Source organism: Mycteria americana, chromosome 3 (genome assembly GCF_035582795.1).
Source record: "Mycteria americana isolate JAX WOST 10 ecotype Jacksonville Zoo and Gardens chromosome 3, USCA_MyAme_1.0, whole genome shotgun sequence".
NCBI classification, from domain to species: domain Eukaryota; kingdom Metazoa; phylum Chordata; class Aves; order Ciconiiformes; family Ciconiidae; genus Mycteria; species Mycteria americana.
Genome location: NC_134367.1, coordinates 28,822,216 through 28,844,366, shown reverse-complemented (window position 1 = coordinate 28,844,366; position 22,151 = coordinate 28,822,216). Strand labels below are relative to the sequence as shown.

The following is a 22,151-nucleotide window of genomic DNA, read 5'->3' as shown; positions in this document are numbered from 1 at the left end:
CATATAACTGAATTATCTAATATTTAGTGTTTCAATCCTGATGTTGTCCTCAAATATTTCCATTTCTCTTCTCTACATTTTTATTACTCAAAAACATACAGCACAGATCAATTATTTTAATTTTTTTATCAGTCTCTATGAAGTTAATAAAAATAACTGTATTTAGAAATTCTACTTTGTCATTGTATGACGCACTGTTTGTACCTGATAATTCAACGGCATCGCTGAATATATTGGTTGAAATTAGCTGAAAGCACTGCTGCCAGCAACTTAGCTTGTTTTATTTACTTTATTTACACCTAAGCATAGAAATCATTGCCTTCATTATGAGAAACGTCTTCAGAACTGTTGACATCTCAAGGCTCATTACCTTCTACTCATAGATGACGTTTGGTTTGGGCATATTTAAGATTTACATAACAAGGCATTCATAACTCCAGTCTTAAACATTAGTATGCTCAGAATTACAAAAATAGCCATAAAAATACTTCAATGCAACACATCTTACTTTCTCTGACCTTGTTGACATAGTCCCAACCCTGGGATTACAAAACGACAATGCCAGACTGTATCATACGATCATCAGTTTCAAAAAAATACAAAAATAATATACTCAAAATTTATAATTTTATGTTTGTGAAATATATGAAAATTAAAATTGAATATGATATATACATGAACAGTATGAAAATTAAAAATAAATTGCAATGAAAAATTGTATGGCTTCTAAGAACTTATTTTTGCCTGTTTTTTCATTTAGATACCAAGCAAAACTGGATTATTTGTAGAATAAATTTTTAGTGTCAAAAAAGCAAGCAAACATTGATTAAAAAATGGGTCTTTATATTTCACAGATAGGCTTCACATAGAAAAATACCGCATAGCTACTGACACTTTTACACTGTGGCACTCAAGTGAATGTTTTTTTTCATACCTAGATATTCCTGTGATTGGGTTGTATATTTTTTCTCCAACTTTCAGCAGAGGTTCTGTTTAATGAAAGAAAGAAAACATAAAACTGCTTTGAGAGGACACTATATTGGATGTGATGTGTAAGCTTGGAATCTAATGAAAAGCTTGGGATCATTTTTATTTTAGGCTACTCAGATGATTCCTTACAGGCATTGTTTGGAAAATTAGTTCTTCTGATATCATACAGAGGACAATACATAAAATTTACAAAAATAAGTGATAACAACAGAAATAGTAGGTCAGGAGAAAATGGTAGGTCAGAATTGCAAATTTGCAAGTAACGGGGGAAGAGAGAGAGAAAAGAATAATGAAGAATATCAGTGGCAGCAGATTTGAGAGGCAAAACTTGGCTTCAAACTCAAACCTTTCAAAAAGTCTGGATGGTTTGTGTCTATGAGTCCGAGTTGCTGAATTGTGAGGAAACATCTCTCTTGGCAAGTGTAACCTGATCTCATTGTCAAGCAGTGAAGTACAGAGGAGAGAAAGCCCAAGACGGGGAATCACTGCAGCTCGTTGCATGCCTCGCTATAGCAAGGTCCGCTGTCATCCCTGCAAGTTTAGGGGCTTGTGGGAACTGGTGACCTTAGTCATCCACTCAAAGGAACACATCACCATTCACTTGTGTCGCTGACCCTATATGTTCTACTGCAGCTGTATGATCTTACTCTTAATGACTCATTAGCATGTGGTTCAGCTACTAGGTATTCTATATGAGCAACTACATTAAAACCCAACTTTAAAAGGATTTAAGATAGTAAAATATAAACATATATAAATGGAAATATTTTCATCGCATTAACAAAAATATAGTGACTAAAAGGCCAGCATGCAGCATATTTTCACAGAAAACAAATTGTATCAAGAAGTGTTTGTCTCTTTTTGTTGTTGGTTTTTTTTTCAGGATTGCATTGGCTGAAATGCATATGTTGTGTGGAAAAAACAGGGTATGCAGTAGATGCATTAAATTGGCTCACTGAGAGATTTCAAAACATAGTTGTGATTATGGAGATATCAGCAACTAGAATTACTCTAATGGGACTCCCAAGGGCTCTTGGTGAAAGATTATTTAACTTTTTATTGATTAATCAGACAATGATATTCATGTAAAGCTTGCCATTAACAAACAGATGACTTTATTAAAGGATGGCATTACTTTCCTGTTATAGATCGATTTGATTTGCCTTGCAGTCAAAGAAAATAATTTAATTGCAGCTAACTGCACCATAATACATCTGGAAAGAAAAGAATATGGGCTATATGCTTATTTAAAAAAAAATGCCTTGGAAAGCATTAATCACAGGAGAACGTACAGAAAACTGTCTGAATAGGAGACCTTGGTGAAATGGTATGGCAAAAGGGATTAGCAAATAGTATGGCAAAAGGGATGACCTTTCATAGGTCTGTAAAGGGGAATACAAAGTAGAAGGTAGGAAGTTGCCTCATCTCTGTACATCTACTACTATAACACTAATTTGGTATAATTTGATTCCTAATTTGGTGTATTTGCTTACAAAATCAAAATACTGGAAAGTGTTCAAAGGAGCGTCACAGAAAGTGATCTAGATGCTGAAAAGTTAGCATTATGGTAGGTGTCTTACAGGGCTTGGGATATCCAGTTTGTTGAAGAGAAGTTTCACAGCTGATTTCATTAGTGCATCCTGGCACCTGCAAATGGAGAAGATATCCAAGAGCAGGTGCTAGTCAATCTCCATGAAAAGATGTAGTAAGATCCAGTGACTGAAATTTTAATTTAGACAAATTGTAAAGAGATACAATTTTTTAGTTGCAACCAATTCACACTGCTGGCTCATCTCATCACAAGTCATCAAATCACATATATGCTACAACCTTGAAACCTGTGAATGTATCAGTTCCTCCATCCTTCTCTTTCCTTTGTGGGACATGATAAGAAAAGTTTCCTGAATTGCTCTCAATATACCCCTAAGACATGCGGGAACAGTTTAGTCTCACTGAATTGTTGGGGTTTCACAAAGAAATATCTGCACCTCGCCAATATGACAGACAAGTCATAATACATGTTCCAGCCTTACACTTCATAAAAGCATTACCCAATATATGGAATTTAAAGAAAATGTAAAAGTAAAATTATTTACAGCAGTCACTAATTTACAGCCTAAACTAGGGCACTTAAGGTAGGATGTCTCCTCTAATCTTATACAGCTGTGGCCACAGGCTCCCTTTCCAGTCAACAGAGGGAACTGAGGGAGCGGTTCACCTGGGCTACTTGACAGCCATCTGAAAGCAAGCCATACCAGACAAATGTTTACAATAAAGGTATTAGGCAAGAAGAACCCCAGCCATGCACCTCACGTCTCCATGATGAAACCTGGGAAGTACAATAAGGAGCAGTTCTGATATAACTACTTTGGTATTAGGCAGGTAACAAATTTCTCTTAGAGTTAATGGGAGGGCTCTCTAATTAAAGGCCTTTAGTACACACGAGGCCCGGCATCAGACAGGCTCTGAGACCAGCAGCTGGGGTCAGCGTTAACAAAACAAATGCATACGTTTCAGAATAAAAACCATGCGTAAAATTTAACTATTCTTTTGAGGTGTAGCTGCAAAATGCACTAATCCAAAAGGTATTTATTTAGGCACAGGCAACACCAATTGATTCTAGAGTGGAGTCGCAGCCTTGGGAAGCACGGGACAGGCATAAAGAGACCTCAGTTGTGCAAGGTAGTTCTCAGCAACCCAAACTTGGTAACACCCGAGTGTTGCTCAGCCATACCTGAGCGGCAGGAGTGCTGGGGGGCACTGAGAGCAGCCACCCCGGCCAAGGAGCTGTGCTTCGCAGTATGAAAAGGGATTTTAAGGCAGGGGACATCTTTTATCAGTCTAACTTAAAAAAACCCAACACCTTCAGATCTAGACCAACGTGGCTACAATTATGCTAAAAACTATCATTCTGTTTTATATAAAGTGTGGGAGCTGGCAGACCATGTGCCACGGGGATGGGCCCAGACCTGCTGCGGTCACACCTCGGGTCAAAAAAGCCGGGTACCACCCACCGGACCGGCAGCTGTCTTCAGTGATAGCCTGAGGGAAGCCCATGGATGGTCACACAGAGTTTTGTTTTACATGGGAGATGAGGTGAGGAAGAATGGCCGCCGGGTAGGGAGTGAAGCAGGGATGAATGCACCTGGGGGCCGGGAAGATCAGCCTTGCCCGAAGCTTTCCTCAGGAGCTCCTGTGAGAGACTTTCCTAAGTCTCTCACAACCAGGCAGGCAGACACCATCGGCCACCTCTCCCTCGCTTCTCCCCCGGCTCGGGCGGCCGACGGCCCCGAATCCAAACCCCACGGGAGGGGCTCCCGGCCAGCCCCCAGCCCCGCGCTTGCCCGCGCCCGTCCAGTCCCTGACGAGCGCGCCGGCTGCCCCCCGCCGGCGTCTGCGGCTCCGGGGCCGGGGCCGCCGCCGCCTCCCCGCGCCGCCCCAGCCGGGGGCCGCCACCGCGGGGGCGGAGGCAGCGGGCGGGCGCCTCCCCGAGCGGCGCCCCCAGTCCTGACGGCGTTTCCGGGCGGGGGAGCCGGGATGTGCGTCCGGGTTGGGTCGGCCCCAGCGAGCGGTTTCCTCTCGCCTTCCCTCCCTTTCCCCTCCCCTGCCTCCCTCCCTCGCCGTCGCTGAGGTGGAGCCGCTGCCGTGCCCTCTGAGCGAGCGCCACCCGCCCCGCTGCTGCAAGGGGTTGGTGAGAGGGGCCGCGGGCGGGCGGGAATGGGGGCCCCGGCGGCGGCTGAGGGCGCCCAGAGGCGGGAGGGTGCTGCCGGGCCGGGCCGGCTGGCGGGGAGCGGGGCCGGGGAGGCGGCGGGCCGGACGCCGGAGGGGCCGGGGCCGCGGGAGAGGGGCCGGGACCACGGGCGAGGGGCCGGGGCGGCGGGCCGAGCCTCCGCCCTCAGCGTGGCCGCGGCGGCGGCGCCCCCCGGGCAGGGTCGGGAGGTGGCCGCGGGCAGCCCCTTGCGCGGAGCCCACCGAACGGCTGTCTCCGCCGAGCGTAGGTCCTCGCTTAAAATGGCCATCCGGATTCCTGGGGGCCGACCTAGCGGCAGTTTTAGCGGGGCTTGCCGAATACCCGATAAAAATGTGTGTATACTAATATTGAATGCAACTAGAGGCGATCCAGAAACAGTATCTGCCTGGGTGAGCCGGAGCGAGGGTGTCGGGTGGCCCAGCTCTTCCAGCACGGGGTGCGTGTGTGTGGGCAAAGTCTTTAAAATGGGTGTATTTTCTTCTCCTTTGAAAGGAGGGTTACTTACCTCTTGGGAGGAAATTTGCTGCTCTGCAGATGTCAAGTGTTGCTGTGATGATACCCCGCCACAGCAGAACGCGGGGGAACCTTAGCTTTTATGTACGCCTCCGTTTCTTCCTCGTAAAAAAAAAACCTACCAAAACTTGAATGAAATATCTTTACAGTAAGCCCGATAAATTATTTTCCATTTTTGCACATTGGAATTTTAGTTTATATGAAAATCTCCACGTCCGTTATAACCGCATGCGCTGTGAACTTTGTCCATGTACTTCAGCAGCTTGGCTTTGTCTCTAGTTAATGTATGATGTACACGGGCAAAATTAAATCAGAGAGAAATTAGGTGGCTTTCATGCAGTGGCTGTGTGATGTGAGATTATGGTCACACCCAATACACTTATGATATGGACTTTTAAAATGTAAATAACTTGTGTATTGAGTATTGATAAGATAAATTATCTAAAAGTTTAAACATTTAAAAAATGCTTTAAGACGGGTTATTCAATTTCTTGTTTTTAAAAAAAAGATATTTGGAAAATGCATTACCTTCAGAATTACCCAATAATATTTATATATTTAGTGTTTTGATTCACATGCCAAAAATTAAATTAATAAAGGCACACAAATTTATTTGATTATGATATTTATCGACTTCCTCGGAAAGACAAATTTAGACAAGGTCAAAAGAACTGGAGTAGGGGATATAATCACAGAATAATACACGTTCATGTCTTCAAAGCATCAGTGTTGCTCTTAGGTGACGATACCTGAACTGGGTATAAGAGAACAGCGGCTGAAGCTGGAAGTTGCCATACTTCAGACTCATGCTGCACGTTAGGTTGATCAGTTGAGCGTCTTGTATGCGTTAGCAGTGGAGCATCAAGAACATAATCAACATAAGACAATACATTCGTACAGTGGAAGGATATTGTTTATGAACAGTTATATTAATTTCCAATTAATAAGTGGCAAATCAAAGTACAGACTGGCTAAATACAAGGTCACTTAAGCAGTCTGCAGCAGAGCTGAAAATAAATTGTACAATCTTTGTGAATCCTAATATGTGATCATATTTCCTCTTGCTTTCTATTCACGGCATTTTTATAAACATAGCTATTTACTTTGTTTACAGAATTGATAGTTTCCTGAATAAGCTAGAGAGTCACTTGGGCTGCAAAGATGTTGGAAGAAGATATGGAGGTGGCCATCAAGGTGGTGGTAGTAGGAAATGGAGCTGTTGGAAAGTCCAGTATGATTCAGCGATATTGCAAGGGGATTTTTACAAAAGACTACAAGAAAACTATTGGTGTAGATTTCCTGGAAAGACAAATCCAGTATGTATTAAACAGATGCCATACTATTGATTTTTACCTTTCCCTCTACTTCTTCGTTTTGTTGTAATCCTAAGATTTACAAAGGCTTGAAACAAGGCCTGCTGTCTCCAAAGCACAGTAAAGGGAGTTTTTTCTCTTGCACAGTGGGCTAAAATGATATCACTCTATTTTCTGTACAAGATTTAGAATTATAAATCAAAAGCAAAATAAAATTTGGAATCTCTGTCATACTAAGCTTTTTGACAAGTTTCCTTTGTATTCTACCACCTGTTGATTTTTTTTTTTTAATTTCTTGTGGAAGAAGTGGAAGTGCTTATGATAAAATGATTACAAACATTTATTAGCCAATATAGATTAAAATGACTCTTGAAAAAATAATTAAATATGCTATAGATTTAGTCTCTTTATGCAATATAAGCAGATAGTACACAATTATGTTTGATAAAATGGAAATACTATGGTAATGAGAAGTAAGAAAATTCTATAAATCTTGTAAGCTGATTAAAAAGAGAAAAGACCATCATTCAGGCACCTAAGTTTTGTTTTGAAGTCTCTACTATTTTTCCTCATAGAGGGAAATGTAGAGGAAGAGGAGGAAAGGAAGAGGAAAATGTAATATGGATTGTCAGGAAAGAGCATGTAATGTAATTGAGGGACTACTACCATAGGGTGTTACAGAGGTGAACTATTATCAATATTAAGTTACATTATATTTAAATGAAGTTAAATTTGAACTGAATTACTCTTATACTGTAGACATAGAAATATTTCCATGTCAGTTATTTTGAATTGCTCTTGTTTGTTGTATTGATTACAAAACCATGTCATTTATTTCAGAGTTAATGATGAAGATGTCAGGCTAATGTTATGGGACACTGCGGGTCAAGAAGAATTTGATGCAATAACTAAGGCCTACTATAGAGGTGAAAATACCATGTTTGTTATTTGGCAGTTGATTTTTTTTTTTTTTTGGTCTGCACATCTCTAAGATATTTTTCTATCTCTGTATTAAGAATTTTATTTATTTTGTGTGTGTGCAAAGCATTTTTAGTTCACCTTTTTCAGTTCTTAAATGTTTTTCCCCTTCACGTAAGATCCTTGCCTTAATTGTCACTTTATGCAGGATGCTCGGTAGTGCTCTTTAAAAAACATAGAACAAAATGAGACAAATATCTGTACAGAAACTGCACAGAATGTAGCCATTCAATCAAATGCAAAATTATATTTTTCTCTCTAAAAGTGTTTTCTTACTTCTGTAAGACATATATTTGTAAATGTTCCAGACACTGTGGCTGAGGCACTTAGAAATTAATCCAAGGGGAAAAAAAATCCACCAGTCATCCTACAAAGATCATTTACTCATTTACTAGGCACAACAGTTCTCTTGCTATTATAGACTGCCTTGAACACATTAACACAATGGAATAATAAGGAAAGCGTATTTACTTCATAAAATGGAAACTGTACTATTCAGTCATATAAAGGTAGGTTATCTATTTCATAGAATCATAGAATAGAATCATAAAGGCTGGAAAAGACCTCTGAGATCATCTAGTCCAACCGTCAACCCAACACCTCCATGCCTACTAAACCATGTCCTGAAGTGCCACGCCTACACGTTTGTTGAACTCCTCCAGGGATGGTGACTCCACCACCTCTCTGGGCAGCCTGTTCCAATGCCTGACCACCCTTTCAGTAAAGAAATTTTTCCTAATACCCAATCTAAACCTCTCCTGACGCAACTTGAGGTCATTTCCTCTAGTCCTATCACTAGTTAGTGGGTAAAGAGACTGTTACAAATTTAGCCAGTTACAAATTGCATACTTAGGCTTTCTTTGCATATAATTTAACAATGGTTGTGAAAATCTTTCCTTTTTGTTTTTTAACATGAGAGATATGAATGACTTGGCAAAGATTATATCATTCAGTTCCTGTCAAACTAATTACCTGATGGCTGGGAAAAATATATCACTATGGTATAAAATCTTAGAAAAATTACCTCATTTAGAGATAAAATAATACTTATGCTGTGCTGTTTCAGGGTGGTATAGTCCTCTGACCTTTTTATATTTCGTGATCATTTTGGGCAACTAAATAGGGGGTGGTTTTTTTGTAGTATTTCTGGTTGTCACTCGTAATCAATGGTTACCATTTCTTCAGAAAAAGAAATTTCTTTCCCTATTTCTTTTTATCCTCATGTGGAAATAGATTGTTCTGTTGTTTTACAGCTGACACATTGAGCATATAAGTTTTAGAAGGTAGTACTTGATTCTCTTGGAGCTTCCTTTTTACTCTCCTGGCCTTCAGTTCTCGTGTGCTTTGCTCTCCTCAGTTGTTCCAAGCCAAAGTCTTTTTCTCCTAATTACTGGGATTGATATGCTAAAATATGGAGTGTTCAGAAGAACTTTAAATTACACTTACTGGCCTCACTTACCACATATCTTGAGTATCTTGAAATCTTGCTCATGACTTGTGCCCAGCATAGTGCAGTTAGATCTTTACCTTCAATATCTTTATACTGAAGAGGCTGCTGTGAAATAGGACATAGTCATCCTGTGGATACACATTGTAGACAGCATGATGGATATATTAAGAGTTCAAGCCATCAGATACAGTGACTGTTCTGCACTCGACTTTGACTCATGAAGGACAAGGGAAATTATAAGAGCCTGGAATGCAATTTTGGTTTAGCATCAGGTCTGCAAGCACAATATTATAGAAGCAAAAGGTCAAGCGTACTTTGGAAATGCAAGGATTTCATTGCCAATTATCGCTGATAAGAGGAGGACGCCTCTAAGGTAGGTAAGAGAAATGCTGGGTGTTACTTCAAGCTCTCCCACAGCTCACTGTCCCACTATCATTACACTAGGGCTTACGTACTCTTCTGGAACCTTGCATATTGTCAGTTCTTCAGGGATCAGCTGCTCATCCATGGTCACACAATGAATGCTTTGGAGCCTGTTTCCGAGCCCTTCTTGTCCAGGGATGAAATTCATTCAGCCTTGCAGAGAAACAAAATTGGAGCTGACAGTGGATTTGTCATGTGGTTTTCTATGTACAGGCGAATATGTGCAGCTGGTGTAGCTGCATGCCCATCGTCATACAACGCAAGGAGTCCAGCAGATTAAATTCAAAGAGTTGAAGGAAGCTCTGTAATAATTTCTTTTTTATATTGTATCATGCACGTTACCACTTTCTACCTGGTGGAAGTCACACATTTTCTAATTGGCTAGGTACTTCATTTATATGCTAAGCACATACACAAGTGGCTGTCATTAGCAGCACCATGTGTTCTGTCCATGTTACAGATGTTTTTCAAAGCAGTATTTGATCACTTCTTCATGCGTGCAGCCTTTTCCATCTGCTTCCACTGGTATCTTGAGTAGACTCTTGGTAGATTTTTGATGGAAAACAGACATCTTGCTCATTAGTCTGTTATTCAGTTGCTGATTAGTCAAATTCTCAGGCTCCTCATTTTGTTGCACAATAGTTAGACTTCAAATACTTATTTCTCAAGCCTTCATAGCATTGCTCTAGCTTGCACTTGTCAGTTACTACAGCCGAAGGTGGCTATGATAATGGGAGGGCTGCAAGACTGTTCTGGTCCAATTTGGAGCAAGGCAGCCCTCTTCTGGATACTGTTAGCGAGACCTTAAACCCTGCTAAGCCTGTTAAAGACAGCCAGGATCCACAGCAGTTAGAACATCAACAGTAAACAAGAACTTCTGGACAATGGTATCATTTGACCTTGCATTTTATCTCAGTTTAAGGTTGAAGGAGCCACCATCAATTTTACAGTCAACGTGTGTTTTCTGTCACAGCCTGAAAAGGCTGAGGCAAAGAACAGAAGAGTGAAAGGAATAGGTGCCAAGTATAAAGCCCTGTGTGAGTCCACTCAATGGCAAGGAATTTCTTTACACATTTTCCATTACCTAGGCTTTGTACTGTTATGAAAGGAGAAAATATGGTTGGTCTGAGGATGGAATATTTTGCTGAGGATCTTTGAGACCTCATGCTCTACTTGAACCAAGTAGAGATGCTCACGCTACTCTCAAGTTTTTTCTGAATTAGTCTAAGTATGAATATCATATCAGTGATTCTGCAGCCAGTTGGAACCTTTTTAAAATAAAGATATAGGGGTTACCAAAGCAGTAATTGCACACAAAAAATCCAGTGTCCTTTTCTTCAGTACTTTAAAGTAGCTTTATGAAACAGCTTCTTACAAAAGAACTTTGATTTAAAACATTAATCGATCACAACTTTCTCTGAAAACTTTTAAGTTTTCTGCTTATCAAAATCCAAATTACTGTAGCACAAAGAGTAACGTGAAGTGTACTTTACAGATACTGCGTACGGATGCCTTTTGGCCTCCATTAAGCTCTCTGGAAAAGAGTGAGCAATAACCAAACCTCCCTTTCCTTTTTTCCAGCCTCTCTACACCCCCTCCTATTCCTTTCCCCTGCATACCTGTACCATGCTGGAAATAGCTTGAAAGGTAACAGACCCGTAGCCATCATGAAGAATGGGTATAATGATCAAAATAATATGGCAATCTGTTTTCATTTGGGGAATTTATGACCATTGGTTGACACAAGCTGGTGGTAAAAGTGCACTTTTATGGGAGAAACTTGAAAAATTCCTCATATTTGAAACACATTGTGTATGATTTTTTTTTTAATGTTTGTTGGTTGATTTGTATTTATTTGTATTTGTAATTGATTTGTATATTTTTAGGAGCCCAGGCTTGTGTTCTTGTGTTTTCTACAACTGACAGAGAGTCCTTCAAAGCAATCCCTACCTGGAAGGAGAAAGTTGTGACCGAAGTTGGAGACATTCCCACAGTTCTTGTGCAGAATAAGATTGATCTTCTTGATGACTCTTGTATAAAGAAGTAAGAGTTTTATCTTACTGTTTTTAAAGAACAATATATGCCCCCTGTATACACACTTTTTTTTAAAAAAAAAAAAAAAAGTCTGTAGGAGTTTCTGATGAAGACTTACAATATCTAGGTTGTCAAACCTATGTCCTGCATCAAAATGTGCCCTAGAAGCACAGGTGGCAGGTATTGCTACATGAGTATAGTTACTTGGGCAGATGTGCTTGCCAAGCTAGGAGCTTTCTGTTTGCTTCATGCCTTCTTCTGAAGTGTCAGTGAAAAAAATAGAGGAATAGCATGAAGAGTTTGGTTGTGCCACGATATGATTCTCTCTCTTTTTTTTTTTTTTTTTTTTTAATCAGAAATTTTAAAACTGTAACTTTTCTCTCCTGTTAAAATTTACAGTTACTGTTAAACTGTGCTGTGCACCAGTGAAGTTACATTGTCTAGTTTGGCTAGTGAATGCTTGCTAAAATGATGAAGAAGTATTAAACAGGTTGTTTGAAAAAGTATCTTAATATTCTTTGCTTCACTTTAATTTGTTTTATTTTTCATTTTTATCAAAACATAACTATAGAAATACATATCTGTTAATATTCTCAAACTGCATGGTGCTGATCCCTCTTTGCTGTATTTTTCTTTAGATTTTACTGTCAGTTCATTCTGCCTTCGTATATATGACCAATTTCATTCTTGCCATAAAATCAGCTTAACAAATGCTAACTTTTATTTACCACAGCATATCATGTAGAAAATATTGCACGATGAAGTTTATCATTCTCCACTTCTTTATTTCTACCATCTTCCTGAGAGATTTAAATTATTTCTTCTTTCTGTTGTTTCCTGCACTGGCTTTCTTTGTTCTCTGTTTGCTATCATTGATGGCATAAATCAGCTTCTACTCCCTCTGCAAAGAATACTGAGGATTTTTCAAAGGAAAAGCAAAATTGCATTTGAACTCCTCCTTTATTCATGGTATGTCACTTAGGTTTTGCTCTCGGAATACTCCATCTGCCTCAGTAACTTCATATTTCTGATGACGTGATTTGCCTTGGTGAAATTTTCATGAGTTTTGTCAGCTTTTCCTTAAAATTTAGCACAAGTTCCCTTTCACTTCACAGAAAAAAGCAATTCTTGATTTCATCTCTGCACTCATCTGTTTGTATAGTCTACTGCTTTATTAAAATATACTTAAGGGTTACTTTTTTGTTGTTGTTTTGACTTTGCAGTGGTAATTGTTCTGATTCTAGTGCTGTTAATTACAGCCTCCTTCCTTTTGGTTCTTAGAACCCTTGGGAAATTTTAGTTAATGAAGTCAATAAATATTGAAAAGCAATTACTTTTGGTCACAAAGAAACTGCACGTAAAATACCTTCTTGTTATAGTGGAGATACTGTAAAGAAATTAAGGATCATGTATTTTTTGACTGAGTTTCTTAACCCATCTTGCCATGTTTAACTTAGCACTAAGCATTTTGTCAATAAGAATAAATGCTGACAAATAATACAAATTAGTATTTACAAAGTCGTCTTCTGTTGTGCAGTGAAGAGGCAGAAGCACTGGCAAAAAAGCTAAAATTAAGGTTCTACCGAGCATCTGTGAAGGAAGACCTAAACGTAACTGAAGGTACGAGATACAGCAGAGTAGGCGTCTGTCCTGCCTGCTGCTGTATAGCACTGTACATCTCTCTAGTTTGGAGCTGATCTGTTACTTCCCATGTTGTTGCATGCTGTTGGCAATCCTTTTTATATTGCTTAGCAGCACACTTTAAACATAGCTAGAATTACTTTGATATCAGTGTGTTAGGTCCGTTTCTTTGTGTACATCTTTCCTTTCTCTTCACAAACAGTGCATAGCTTCAATAGTTAGACAAGCCACTGTGTTAAGGCTGCTTAGTTCTAATGACTGTTAGTAAGCACTGAGCTTTTAAAAAAATGCAATGTAGAAGTTCAATTATTACAATATACAAATTGTTGGACAGATTATTTTGTAATTGTTAATAGTTAATAAATAATTGATAGAAACAATTATTTCATAGTTTAGTTATATTTAAACAAAGTACATTAAAAGATTGGATCTCCTGCAGCCTTTTGTCTACTGATGATATTTTACTAGTTCCCAAGTATCACTTTTTAATGTATATATTTAATTTCATAAGAGTACTGTTATAAAATTCATTAGCTATCTTTTGTGGGGTAGGTTTGAATAATCATGAATTAGTCTCTGATAACTTCTGGTTTGTTTAATCAGGCAAACTTAATAGTAAACTAATTGTTTCTCGTCTGCTAATGTCTTTCACCTTGGAAAAAAACATTACAAGAGAAAATGTAAAATGTTTCTGTATCATCTTTACGTGAGTTATTAATTACAAATGTAAATGATCGTAACATATATAGGTTCTGACAATTGTCCTGTAGTTGTAGATTTTTTTTTTTTTTGAATCCTAGGTAGACTTTCTATACCCCAACACAAATGAGGGTAGCATTAGTTAATTAGAAGAATGTTGCTGCAAGGTTTTATTAATAGCCTTACTTTACATGGCTGCTATTATTCTAAGGTTTCTTGCAAAAAAATATAAAAAATCCCTACATAATTTTAAAATGTTCCAAGTTGCATGAATTGGAACATTTGGCAATATGTATGTGCCAGCTTTATTACATGAGTATTCAGACGTTTCTATTTGCTGTGTAGGACCCTAGTACTGCAAACTGTAAGACCTGGGTTGACATTGGACTAATTTGGATTCTGCTCAGGTACACAGTCCAGCCGAGAGAGAATCACTTAACCAGATCGTGCTACACCTGTGGTGTCAAACGCACTTTGGTCACCATGCAGAATTTTGATATGAAGGTATTGTTATTGATACGAAGATTATTTTTAAGCATACTCTGATGTACCTTTTTTCTTTTTAACATTCCAGTTTTTAAGTATTTGGCTGATAAATATCTTCAAAGGCTCAAGCAGCAAACAGCTGAAGATCCAGAACTAGTACATACAAGCAGTAACAAGATTGGTATGTATACTGCAATAAAAAAACAGGAGACAGTATTTTGTGCTATCAAAGCTTATGGTCTCATCTGTTTCCTTACGGAGTTAATACAAGGTGAATCAGGGTCTAATTATTACCTTCCAGTCTTAGGATATTGTCTCCTTTCCTTCTGTAAAATAACTTCGTGACTCTAAAGTTACAAGATTGTCAAACTGATGTCCTAAAGTTTCTAGCTAAGGTTTGGCAAGTGCCCTTTTATTAAATTCATTTAAACAAACATTGTGTAAAGACTTGAGAAAGGATGCTAGTTGGGTTTTTTAAAGTAATTAGTATTAGTGTTACTCATCTTAGTGCGGGTTTACAAGAGACTCACGGTAAAAGAATCTGGCGTGTAATCAGAAGGTCTTTGTAAACTGCCTTTTGTAAGGGAATGCTGAACTTCTGTTGTCCTTCTTTAAAGCATTTCTGAGTCAGTTCATTTATTTTCCTTAAAGCACTCCCTTTTTATTCAGGCTTTTTCCGTACCTTTATCTCAGCAGAGTTTCTAACTTTAAAATTGTCATGTTTTTCTTTTATTATATTACTCAACTAATCATAACTTTTTTTACCATGCAATTAGTAGTATACCCATATGCAGATGAGTGCATATGCTGCCCTTCAATTACATAGATGTATACCAGCTTTAAATACTGCCTGGCTAGTAATTCCAACTGACTCTATTTCAAATTTAGCTGCAAAGTTGACCCAGAAATAGATAAAGCCTTTAAAAACTAGAGTATGCATTTGAGGTGCACTACTATGCCTTAGGAGGTGGTGTGTCTTAAGTGTTAATGTATTATGCTGCAGGAAGTAAAGAAATACAAACACTTTTCTTGTCTTTAAATTCTGTAGGTGTTTTTAATACAGCTGGTGGAAGTCACTCCAACCAAAATTCTAGCACTCTTAATGGTGGAGATGTCATCAACCTTAGACCAAACAAACAGAGGACCAAGAAAAACAGAAGTCCTTTTAGCAACTGCAGCATACCTTAGACCACTTTTGGAGGAAAAACCAGCCCAGTGAAGTGGATGAAGTTGTGCAATTGAGTACAGAATAGAGCCAGCTGTAGAGGTATTTTTACCAGTGCTTTAGCAAATCTTGTGCCTATGGGATCCTTGATAGAGGGTGGATTTATATAAACTTGCTGATGCAGTGTTTTTTGGTGTGTAGAGTGAGACACCTGGTGGCAAAACACAGAACGGTGGCTGCCCCGTGCACTTTGTAAAAATTAGGCAAGCTTCTCCTTTTTCAAGGACTTATTTACAGAGCTATGAACTAGGTATTGCTGAATTGCAAAGCACGTTTAACGTAAGGATAATACTTATAAGTATAGGTACAGACCATAACACTATGGCCCAAGGTAAAGTAGCAACCTTGCAACTAAATTTCAAAGAAAATGTTAGAATTGATTAGTCAGGACACTAAGAAGATAAATGAAGAGCAAAAAGAAGACACTACATTTTATGCCTGACTATATTAATATGGATTCTGGCAGTTCTGTCGGTGCAATATACTTGTATTGTATATATATGAGTGCTAAGGTATATATATGAGTGCTAAGGTATATATGTAAACACTTGGTATGAATATTTAGGCTAAATTCCAGTGTATACATTACTTGGAGATCAGCTAATGATCATAAAATAGCATCTTCCAAAAAAAATTCTCCTTTAAAAATGTTGCATTTCAGATGAGGCTTTCCCAGCTGCCACTGTGTACGTTTAACTTGTTATACTTTGGGCCTAAAAGCTTAGATTTAAAAATGTATGGTGCCAAAAATGCTCCTTCTTTTTACCTAATGCTGTGCTACAGATGTCTTTGTAAGTTTGTTTTTCTCAGTCTTAACAGGTTGAACAAATAACACAGTCTTTTGACACTAATAGCTATTCAGAAGGAACATACAACCATATTCCTGTTCAAATTTGATTGTTATATCCTGTGTTGTCTATGAAAAAGGAACTTGAGGAAAGTGGTGTCACAAAATATTTATCTTCTTTGGAAAAATTTTTCATAGATACCATAAACTAAGTTATGGGGGATCCAAAAAATTGCAGCTGATGATTCAATTACATTAATGAGACATTCTTGAATGTTGTCTCAGATTCAAAGTTAGCTGCTGGTTACAGAAAATCTAATTCTGCAAGATCAGAGACATGGCAAAAACTTTTTGAAGTGCTTAAGTAATTTTACAGAATTGATTTAGATGTTTAGGAGCCCAAATCTAAATTTAAGTTATTTGGGCTTAGGTTCCTAAATCACTAAGGTGCTTTTAAAAATGCTAAGCAAGATACCTTTTATTTACCAAAAATAAACACTTTTTAATCCTCTTCAAGAGCATGCATGCCTTTTAAAAAATATCCATTTTGTTTACATGTTTTTGTATGGTATGATATAATTTTAACTTTCTAGGATTTCTACAACAAACCTGCCGGTGACAAATGCAAAATATGCTGCTTGAAAAAATTCAGAGTTTTAATAGTTTTTTAAATGGTGTATGAGAATGAAAATGAGTTGAGTGATCCTGTATATTTTTGGAGGAAGGACTTTTCACTGTGTGAATTCATGTAGGAAGCTTGACTTACTTTGTTTCTAAGTCAATGAGTATGAAAACTGAAATGTACTCTTTTCCCCACTGCAGGGAGAGAAGTGGGTGGCACGTTATGCACAAACACTAAAGATCTCTGAACTCTGTATTTTATGTTTACTCTATTAGACTTTCTACTGAGTACCGTTGTTTCTTTGACAAGCTGTTAGAGCATCTCTTGTTGCTGGTGAGAAGGCGGCCTTCAAGGCGCTCGATCCCCTTTGCTATTGCAGGAAAACTGTGTTTTCTTCACCATAATGTTTCCTATATTTTCTCTTGGATAAAGGCCTTTATTTTCTAACAAGTGCATTTAATCACTGTATGTTTGTATAGATGGAGTCAAGTCCTATCTGTCTTAGCAATTTAAGATGTAAGGTACTTAGGATAAGACTTACGATTGTACATCATGGGGCCACCTTACAACTTCAGGATGTAGGATAGAGTGTATGCATGAAGAATTTTGACAACTGTTTTTAATACGGAAACTTCTACATTTCGTTGTCCGTCTGCTGGTTTCACATTTCTTCTTCATTTTTCTTGAAAAAGAAACAAAACCACAAAGTGTCTGAAGCATCTTTTTTGCCTTGTTTGTACAGAGTACTGAAAAATAAGTCTTTATTATGTATAATGACCATTTGTACTATTACATGTAATACTGTAGACATTGTACTGTTACATAAGCCATTTGTATTTAAGGTCTGTCATTATAAACCACTGTTTTAAGGACTGAAAACTCAGTAGAAATTTTCATAGGTGGAGACCTGACAGACTTGCTAAATTTAGGATATGTTGAAATTTAGTACACGTACTTTAATGTAGGAATATATATTTGCAGCATTGGGTAACAGTGAGCTTTAATTTCATTCCCACCTTAAGTCTAAAGTGGCTCTTTCTTTGTTGTGACTTTGCAGTGCTTGTTCTCCAATACAACTGAGATGGAGACTGTCCAAATTAGCATCTTTCTGGAAGTGCTCTGCTTGTATGCTGCTTGAAAATTTAATTTTTGTCCTACTGGGGTTAGCGTGTAGATGTAAACCAAATGACTTCCATATTGCAGGAATCCTTAGGTATTCTCATCACTCTTCAGTGGGAATAACTTCCGCCTTTTGGATGAAGAGACATGCCTAAATGTTTAGCACTCGCATTGTCTTCGTGAATAATTTTTATTATAAACATTGCCCCATTTTCTCATTAAAATATCATATGTTTTAGTTACCAAAACCTACAGGTGCAGAGCTGGTAATAAAAATGCCCTTCTCTGTGCATCTGTGTGACTGTGTGGTGGAAGAGGATGTAGCTCTGTTACACCCGTGGCAGATCGGTATCCTGGATTAGAAGCAACAGATGTTCCTACTGCAAGACACGAAGTTTTGTTCTGTGAGACTAAGCTAATTGCACTCCTGTTTCATCTGTTAATATCTCTTGAATAGCTCATTGGATGTATTATCTGAATCTTGCCAAAATTCTTTGCTTTCAGCTGATAATGCTACCACTAGTAGAAAACTTCAGTAATTGTTAATGCCTTAGTGAAATAAGCATTCGCTAAAGAGTATTACACTAAAGCATCTGTCACTCCCATGTTGTATCCATTCAGTGAATGGGTGTTCTCCCAGTAAGCGGGGCATCATTTGATGCAAAGCGGTAATGCTAGGGGTGTATTTCCAACTGGAAATAACGAATCTCAAAGTTGTAAGACTGATCACACTAAGACTTTTGTGCTTGTGTGTTTGTGGTTAATTTAAAAAAAAGAAATTAAATATTCCACTTAAGACAATTTTGGAGCTTTCTTATTTTCAGTGTTTCTTAAGGCAACGCTTACCTTTTTCAGTCAAAATGCCTGAATTACCATACTGTCAGTCTGATTTCCTGATGAATTTTTTTATGCTTCAGTAAAATTTGTCTTTTTTTTTTTTTTTCCCCTCTCCATTATTGGGCTACAGCATACCTGACACATCATTTTCCTTTGCATCACTTCCATAGATGTATGCTATACTAAAGGGAATTGAGCAGCTGAACACCTTGTACTGCCTGGAGGTTATGCCGGGGTCCATGCATAATACTCAGTGAACATGCACTTTGAACCTGTTAATTCATCTATTCAAGTTGATAGCTACCAGTTAATAATAGAATGAATTATTTGCACTGTGGAACCCTCTCGGGGGAGTTCAGTCACACAGCAAACTAACAAATGTGCTTTTTGGATTGCAGTGACGGTACCTAAGCCCCTTTTCTAAATGTAATCATAGACCTGTGGCTGAAGTTGCAGAACCTGACCAGTAACTGTACATAAGCCAGAGAGCAAGCATGGTCCAACAAGCTTGATTTCATCCAAACTACCTTACCATCTTTTTGTAGGAAGCAACAGTGGTGTGTATCTTCTTTCTAATGCTGAAATAGTATTGACAGAAGAAAATACTTCTCCCTGTTAAATATGGCATCCAAACAGGTAATCAAAATTATAGAAGAAAAAATGCAGCAATGTTTAGATTTAAGATGAAAGGTGCTATAATAGAGTAAGAGAAACTTTCAAACAGTTCTATGTCAAAGGAGTGTTTTATATGAGTCATCGCAAAGCCAGGTGGGTCCTAGTACTGAACTAGACTCATTCTCAGGCTTCTAGCAGTAGGATAATATTGATAAATAATTTGTGGAGTGAGTGTTCTTTCTTCTTTTACGGAGATAAATGTGGTTCAGCAGAACCAACTAAAGTTGGTCAAAAAAAGTAAAAATTAATCTGGACCAGGAGAAATACCGCTCTCCTTGCTAGGATAAAGATGCCTCATTACTAATAAATGACTTACTCTTATTTGCAAGTTCACGTGAATCTGAATGGTTAAAACAGATAATGTACATAACTTTTTGTCACCATTGTGATCTCAAGTAAATGTAATATATATTTTTAGGAAAAAAGTCAACATAACTTAGAGTAAATCCTCAAGTGGAAAAACAAATGTTTAAAATTGAATATTCTGTGTATGCCGTTCCTGTAAAATCACTGCAAGTTAATTCTGCTGTTCTCCTGTAAGTGACATGAGTTGTATCATGCAACTTAAACATGTTTATTTGATTACTGTTTGATCTGATACAGGTCACTACTTTTGTGGTTATTGTCAGTGTATTAAATAGCAAAAAATTGCTATAACCCTGTAGCTGTGCAACCTGAATCTGCTCAAGAAACTCGTGTGCCTGATTCTAGTCCATGTGTTGCAACCAGTTGGGATCCAAGGCAGCACACACAGATACTCTCAAAGGAACAAGTGTGGGCACCCCAATCTAATAGAAATGCTGTTTCTGAGCTCTTGCCTCTGATTTCTCCACCACACAGTTCAAATACAAAATATGGATTCTGTTCTGCTCTTTCTGCTCATTTTATTTTTCATGATTGGTCTGGCTAATACAGTGACAAGGTTTACGTGAATGTTTGTAGACATTGGAAGTGGCATTAAAATATTACTAATATATCAAAGATGTCTGATGCATTTTCTGAAAAGAAACAGGTAAATAGTCACCTTTTTTTTCTTTTTTTTTTTTGTAAAACACAACCCTCAGCATCTGGGTTTGCCTCTTTACCCAGGTGTCCCAGGAATCTGGGAAGTAATACACTCCTGCTTCCTCTTGCATGCAGTTTTGCACACAGAAAAAACCAATTTGCTTGCTTAACACCCCAGTAAGGATTAATTAGCAATGTTTTAGGCAAGAAAAAAAATCTTGAAATGTGAGAAGACTCACATTTTTATGGTCACGTATTTTTAGGTCAGGGAAGTGCTTAACTACGATGAAGTGAAGACCTTGAGAAAACTGGAGCTTGGACACTCTATAGGTGGGGGTTTATGTACTGTGCAGCTGTATCAGGTTCAGCTTCAGGAAGCTGGGTGGCTACTTAATGTGGCTGCTGCTGCCAGCCCCCGAGACAACCACTGCAGCCACCTGGCTACTTGCTGGCATCTCTGAGAAAATGTTCCCTGCTTGCCTATGTCCCGTTTCCAAGACTGGCTTATGCTGAGAAGTGGAATGCAGCTTCATTTTATTGCTCAGGAGATAATGGGACCAAAACTTCACTGGTTTTTCTTACACCTTCTTTGTCCCAGCTGTCTTATGCCTGCTGAGCCTTGCCTACTGTGATTTGATTTTTTGACAACAGAGCACTTAAAAGAACTTCAATCTGTTCTTTTGTTGCTCTCCATTATGTGTATGCCAACTATATTTAGCTATTTTGAGTTAGTTTAAGGGTAATATATGTTTAAGAGGGCCAGTATGAAACTACAGTAAAAATAAAAAAGGTGTCTTTTGCTGTGTTGTACAGGTATGACTGTGTGAAAGAAACCTTAAGGACAGTATCACTGGTTTTAAAATTAGATTGTTCAAATCTATGGGACCTTTAATGGATGTGGCATGTCAGTAGGCAATCATAAAGCATAGGAGAGGGTAGTGATGGCTGTATTGCAGACCCCCTGGAGGTCAGACAACACAGGATTTAGGAAAGTGGAAGGCAAACAGAAGAAAGAATTTTAAAAATAAACCAGTAACTTACTTAGGTCAAAATAAGTCGCCTGCACTATTAACTCAGCTGTAGATACGCAGGTTGTGATCACTTCATTTTGTCCTTGAGAACAAAAACACTTGTACAAGTGCTATAAAAAACAAAAATACTTTTAGCTGTTGGTACAATGAAGAGGATCTAAAAAAGAAAACAAAAAACCCTTAACACTCTTGCCTGGATAACCTTATAATGGCCTTAAAAACCCCCAAATATTGAAGGAACATTGTAAGCATCCATAAACTATGTTCAATGTAACTATTTCACAGCATGATTTCTGAGAACAACCCGCCTGGTATATTATTGTCAAGGGGCTTAATCCTGTTAAACAGCCGGAAGCTTTACATTGTTTGTTAAAGTTCACAAGGATCTAAACCACATGAGAATAGACCAGTTATTTTTAAAGAGGAATTATAGAATTAATGTCGCCACGTTCTTGGGAACTTTTCACAATCTCAAAGCTGAAAATTTCTTTTGGAAGCACCCACCTGAAGTGCCATTTCTGTGAATAAAATGCAGTGACAGTAACCAGTTGCTGAGGTTTCCATGAAGTGCG

The 22,151-nt window shown here is 38.2% G+C and overlaps 1 protein-coding gene across 7 annotated transcripts; it reads left to right on the top strand.

Moving 5' to 3' along the window:
• The first annotated feature begins 4,042 nt into the window (after positions 1 to 4,042).
• RAB23 (RAB23, member RAS oncogene family) lies at positions 4,043 to 20,554 on the top strand. Of its 7 annotated transcripts, none has more exons than XM_075498129.1 (9): positions 4,516 to 4,677; positions 5,234 to 5,338; positions 6,369 to 6,570; positions 7,408 to 7,493; positions 11,000 to 11,065; positions 11,305 to 11,461; positions 12,990 to 13,072; positions 14,367 to 14,459; positions 15,327 to 15,988. In XM_075498129.1, exons 3-9 carry the CDS (start codon positions 6,416 to 6,418, stop codon positions 15,464 to 15,466), a joined length of 780 nt encoding a protein of 259 aa, XP_075354244.1. In that variant the 5' UTR covers positions 4,516 to 4,677; positions 5,234 to 5,338; positions 6,369 to 6,415; the 3' UTR covers positions 15,467 to 15,988. The 7 variants fall into 7 exon arrangements, 6 of the variants coding, with proteins under 6 accessions (XP_075354245.1, XP_075354244.1, XP_075354241.1 ...); XR_012775150.1 differs by lacking the exon at positions 5,234 to 5,338 and adding an exon at positions 19,267 to 20,554 and having other exon boundaries at positions 4,517 to 4,677; positions 15,327 to 15,545; XM_075498130.1 differs by lacking the exons at positions 4,516 to 4,677; positions 5,234 to 5,338 and adding an exon at positions 4,043 to 4,086.
• Positions 20,555 to 22,151: the final 1,597 nt, after the last annotated feature.

Excerpts from the sequence above, each read along its gene's own strand:
- RAB23 (XM_075498130.1), top strand. The coding sequence starts at position 6,416 with ATGTTGGAAGAAGATATGGAGGTGGCCATCAAGGTGGTGGTAGTAGGA. Across the intron at positions 7,494-10,999 it reads AACTAAGGCCTACTATAGAG|CCTCTCTACACCCCCTCCTA; the intron begins GTGAAAATACCA and ends CCTTTTTTCCAG. Across the intron at positions 11,066-11,304 it reads TGCTGGAAATAGCTTGAAAG|GAGCCCAGGCTTGTGTTCTT; the intron begins GTAACAGACCCG and ends GTATATTTTTAG.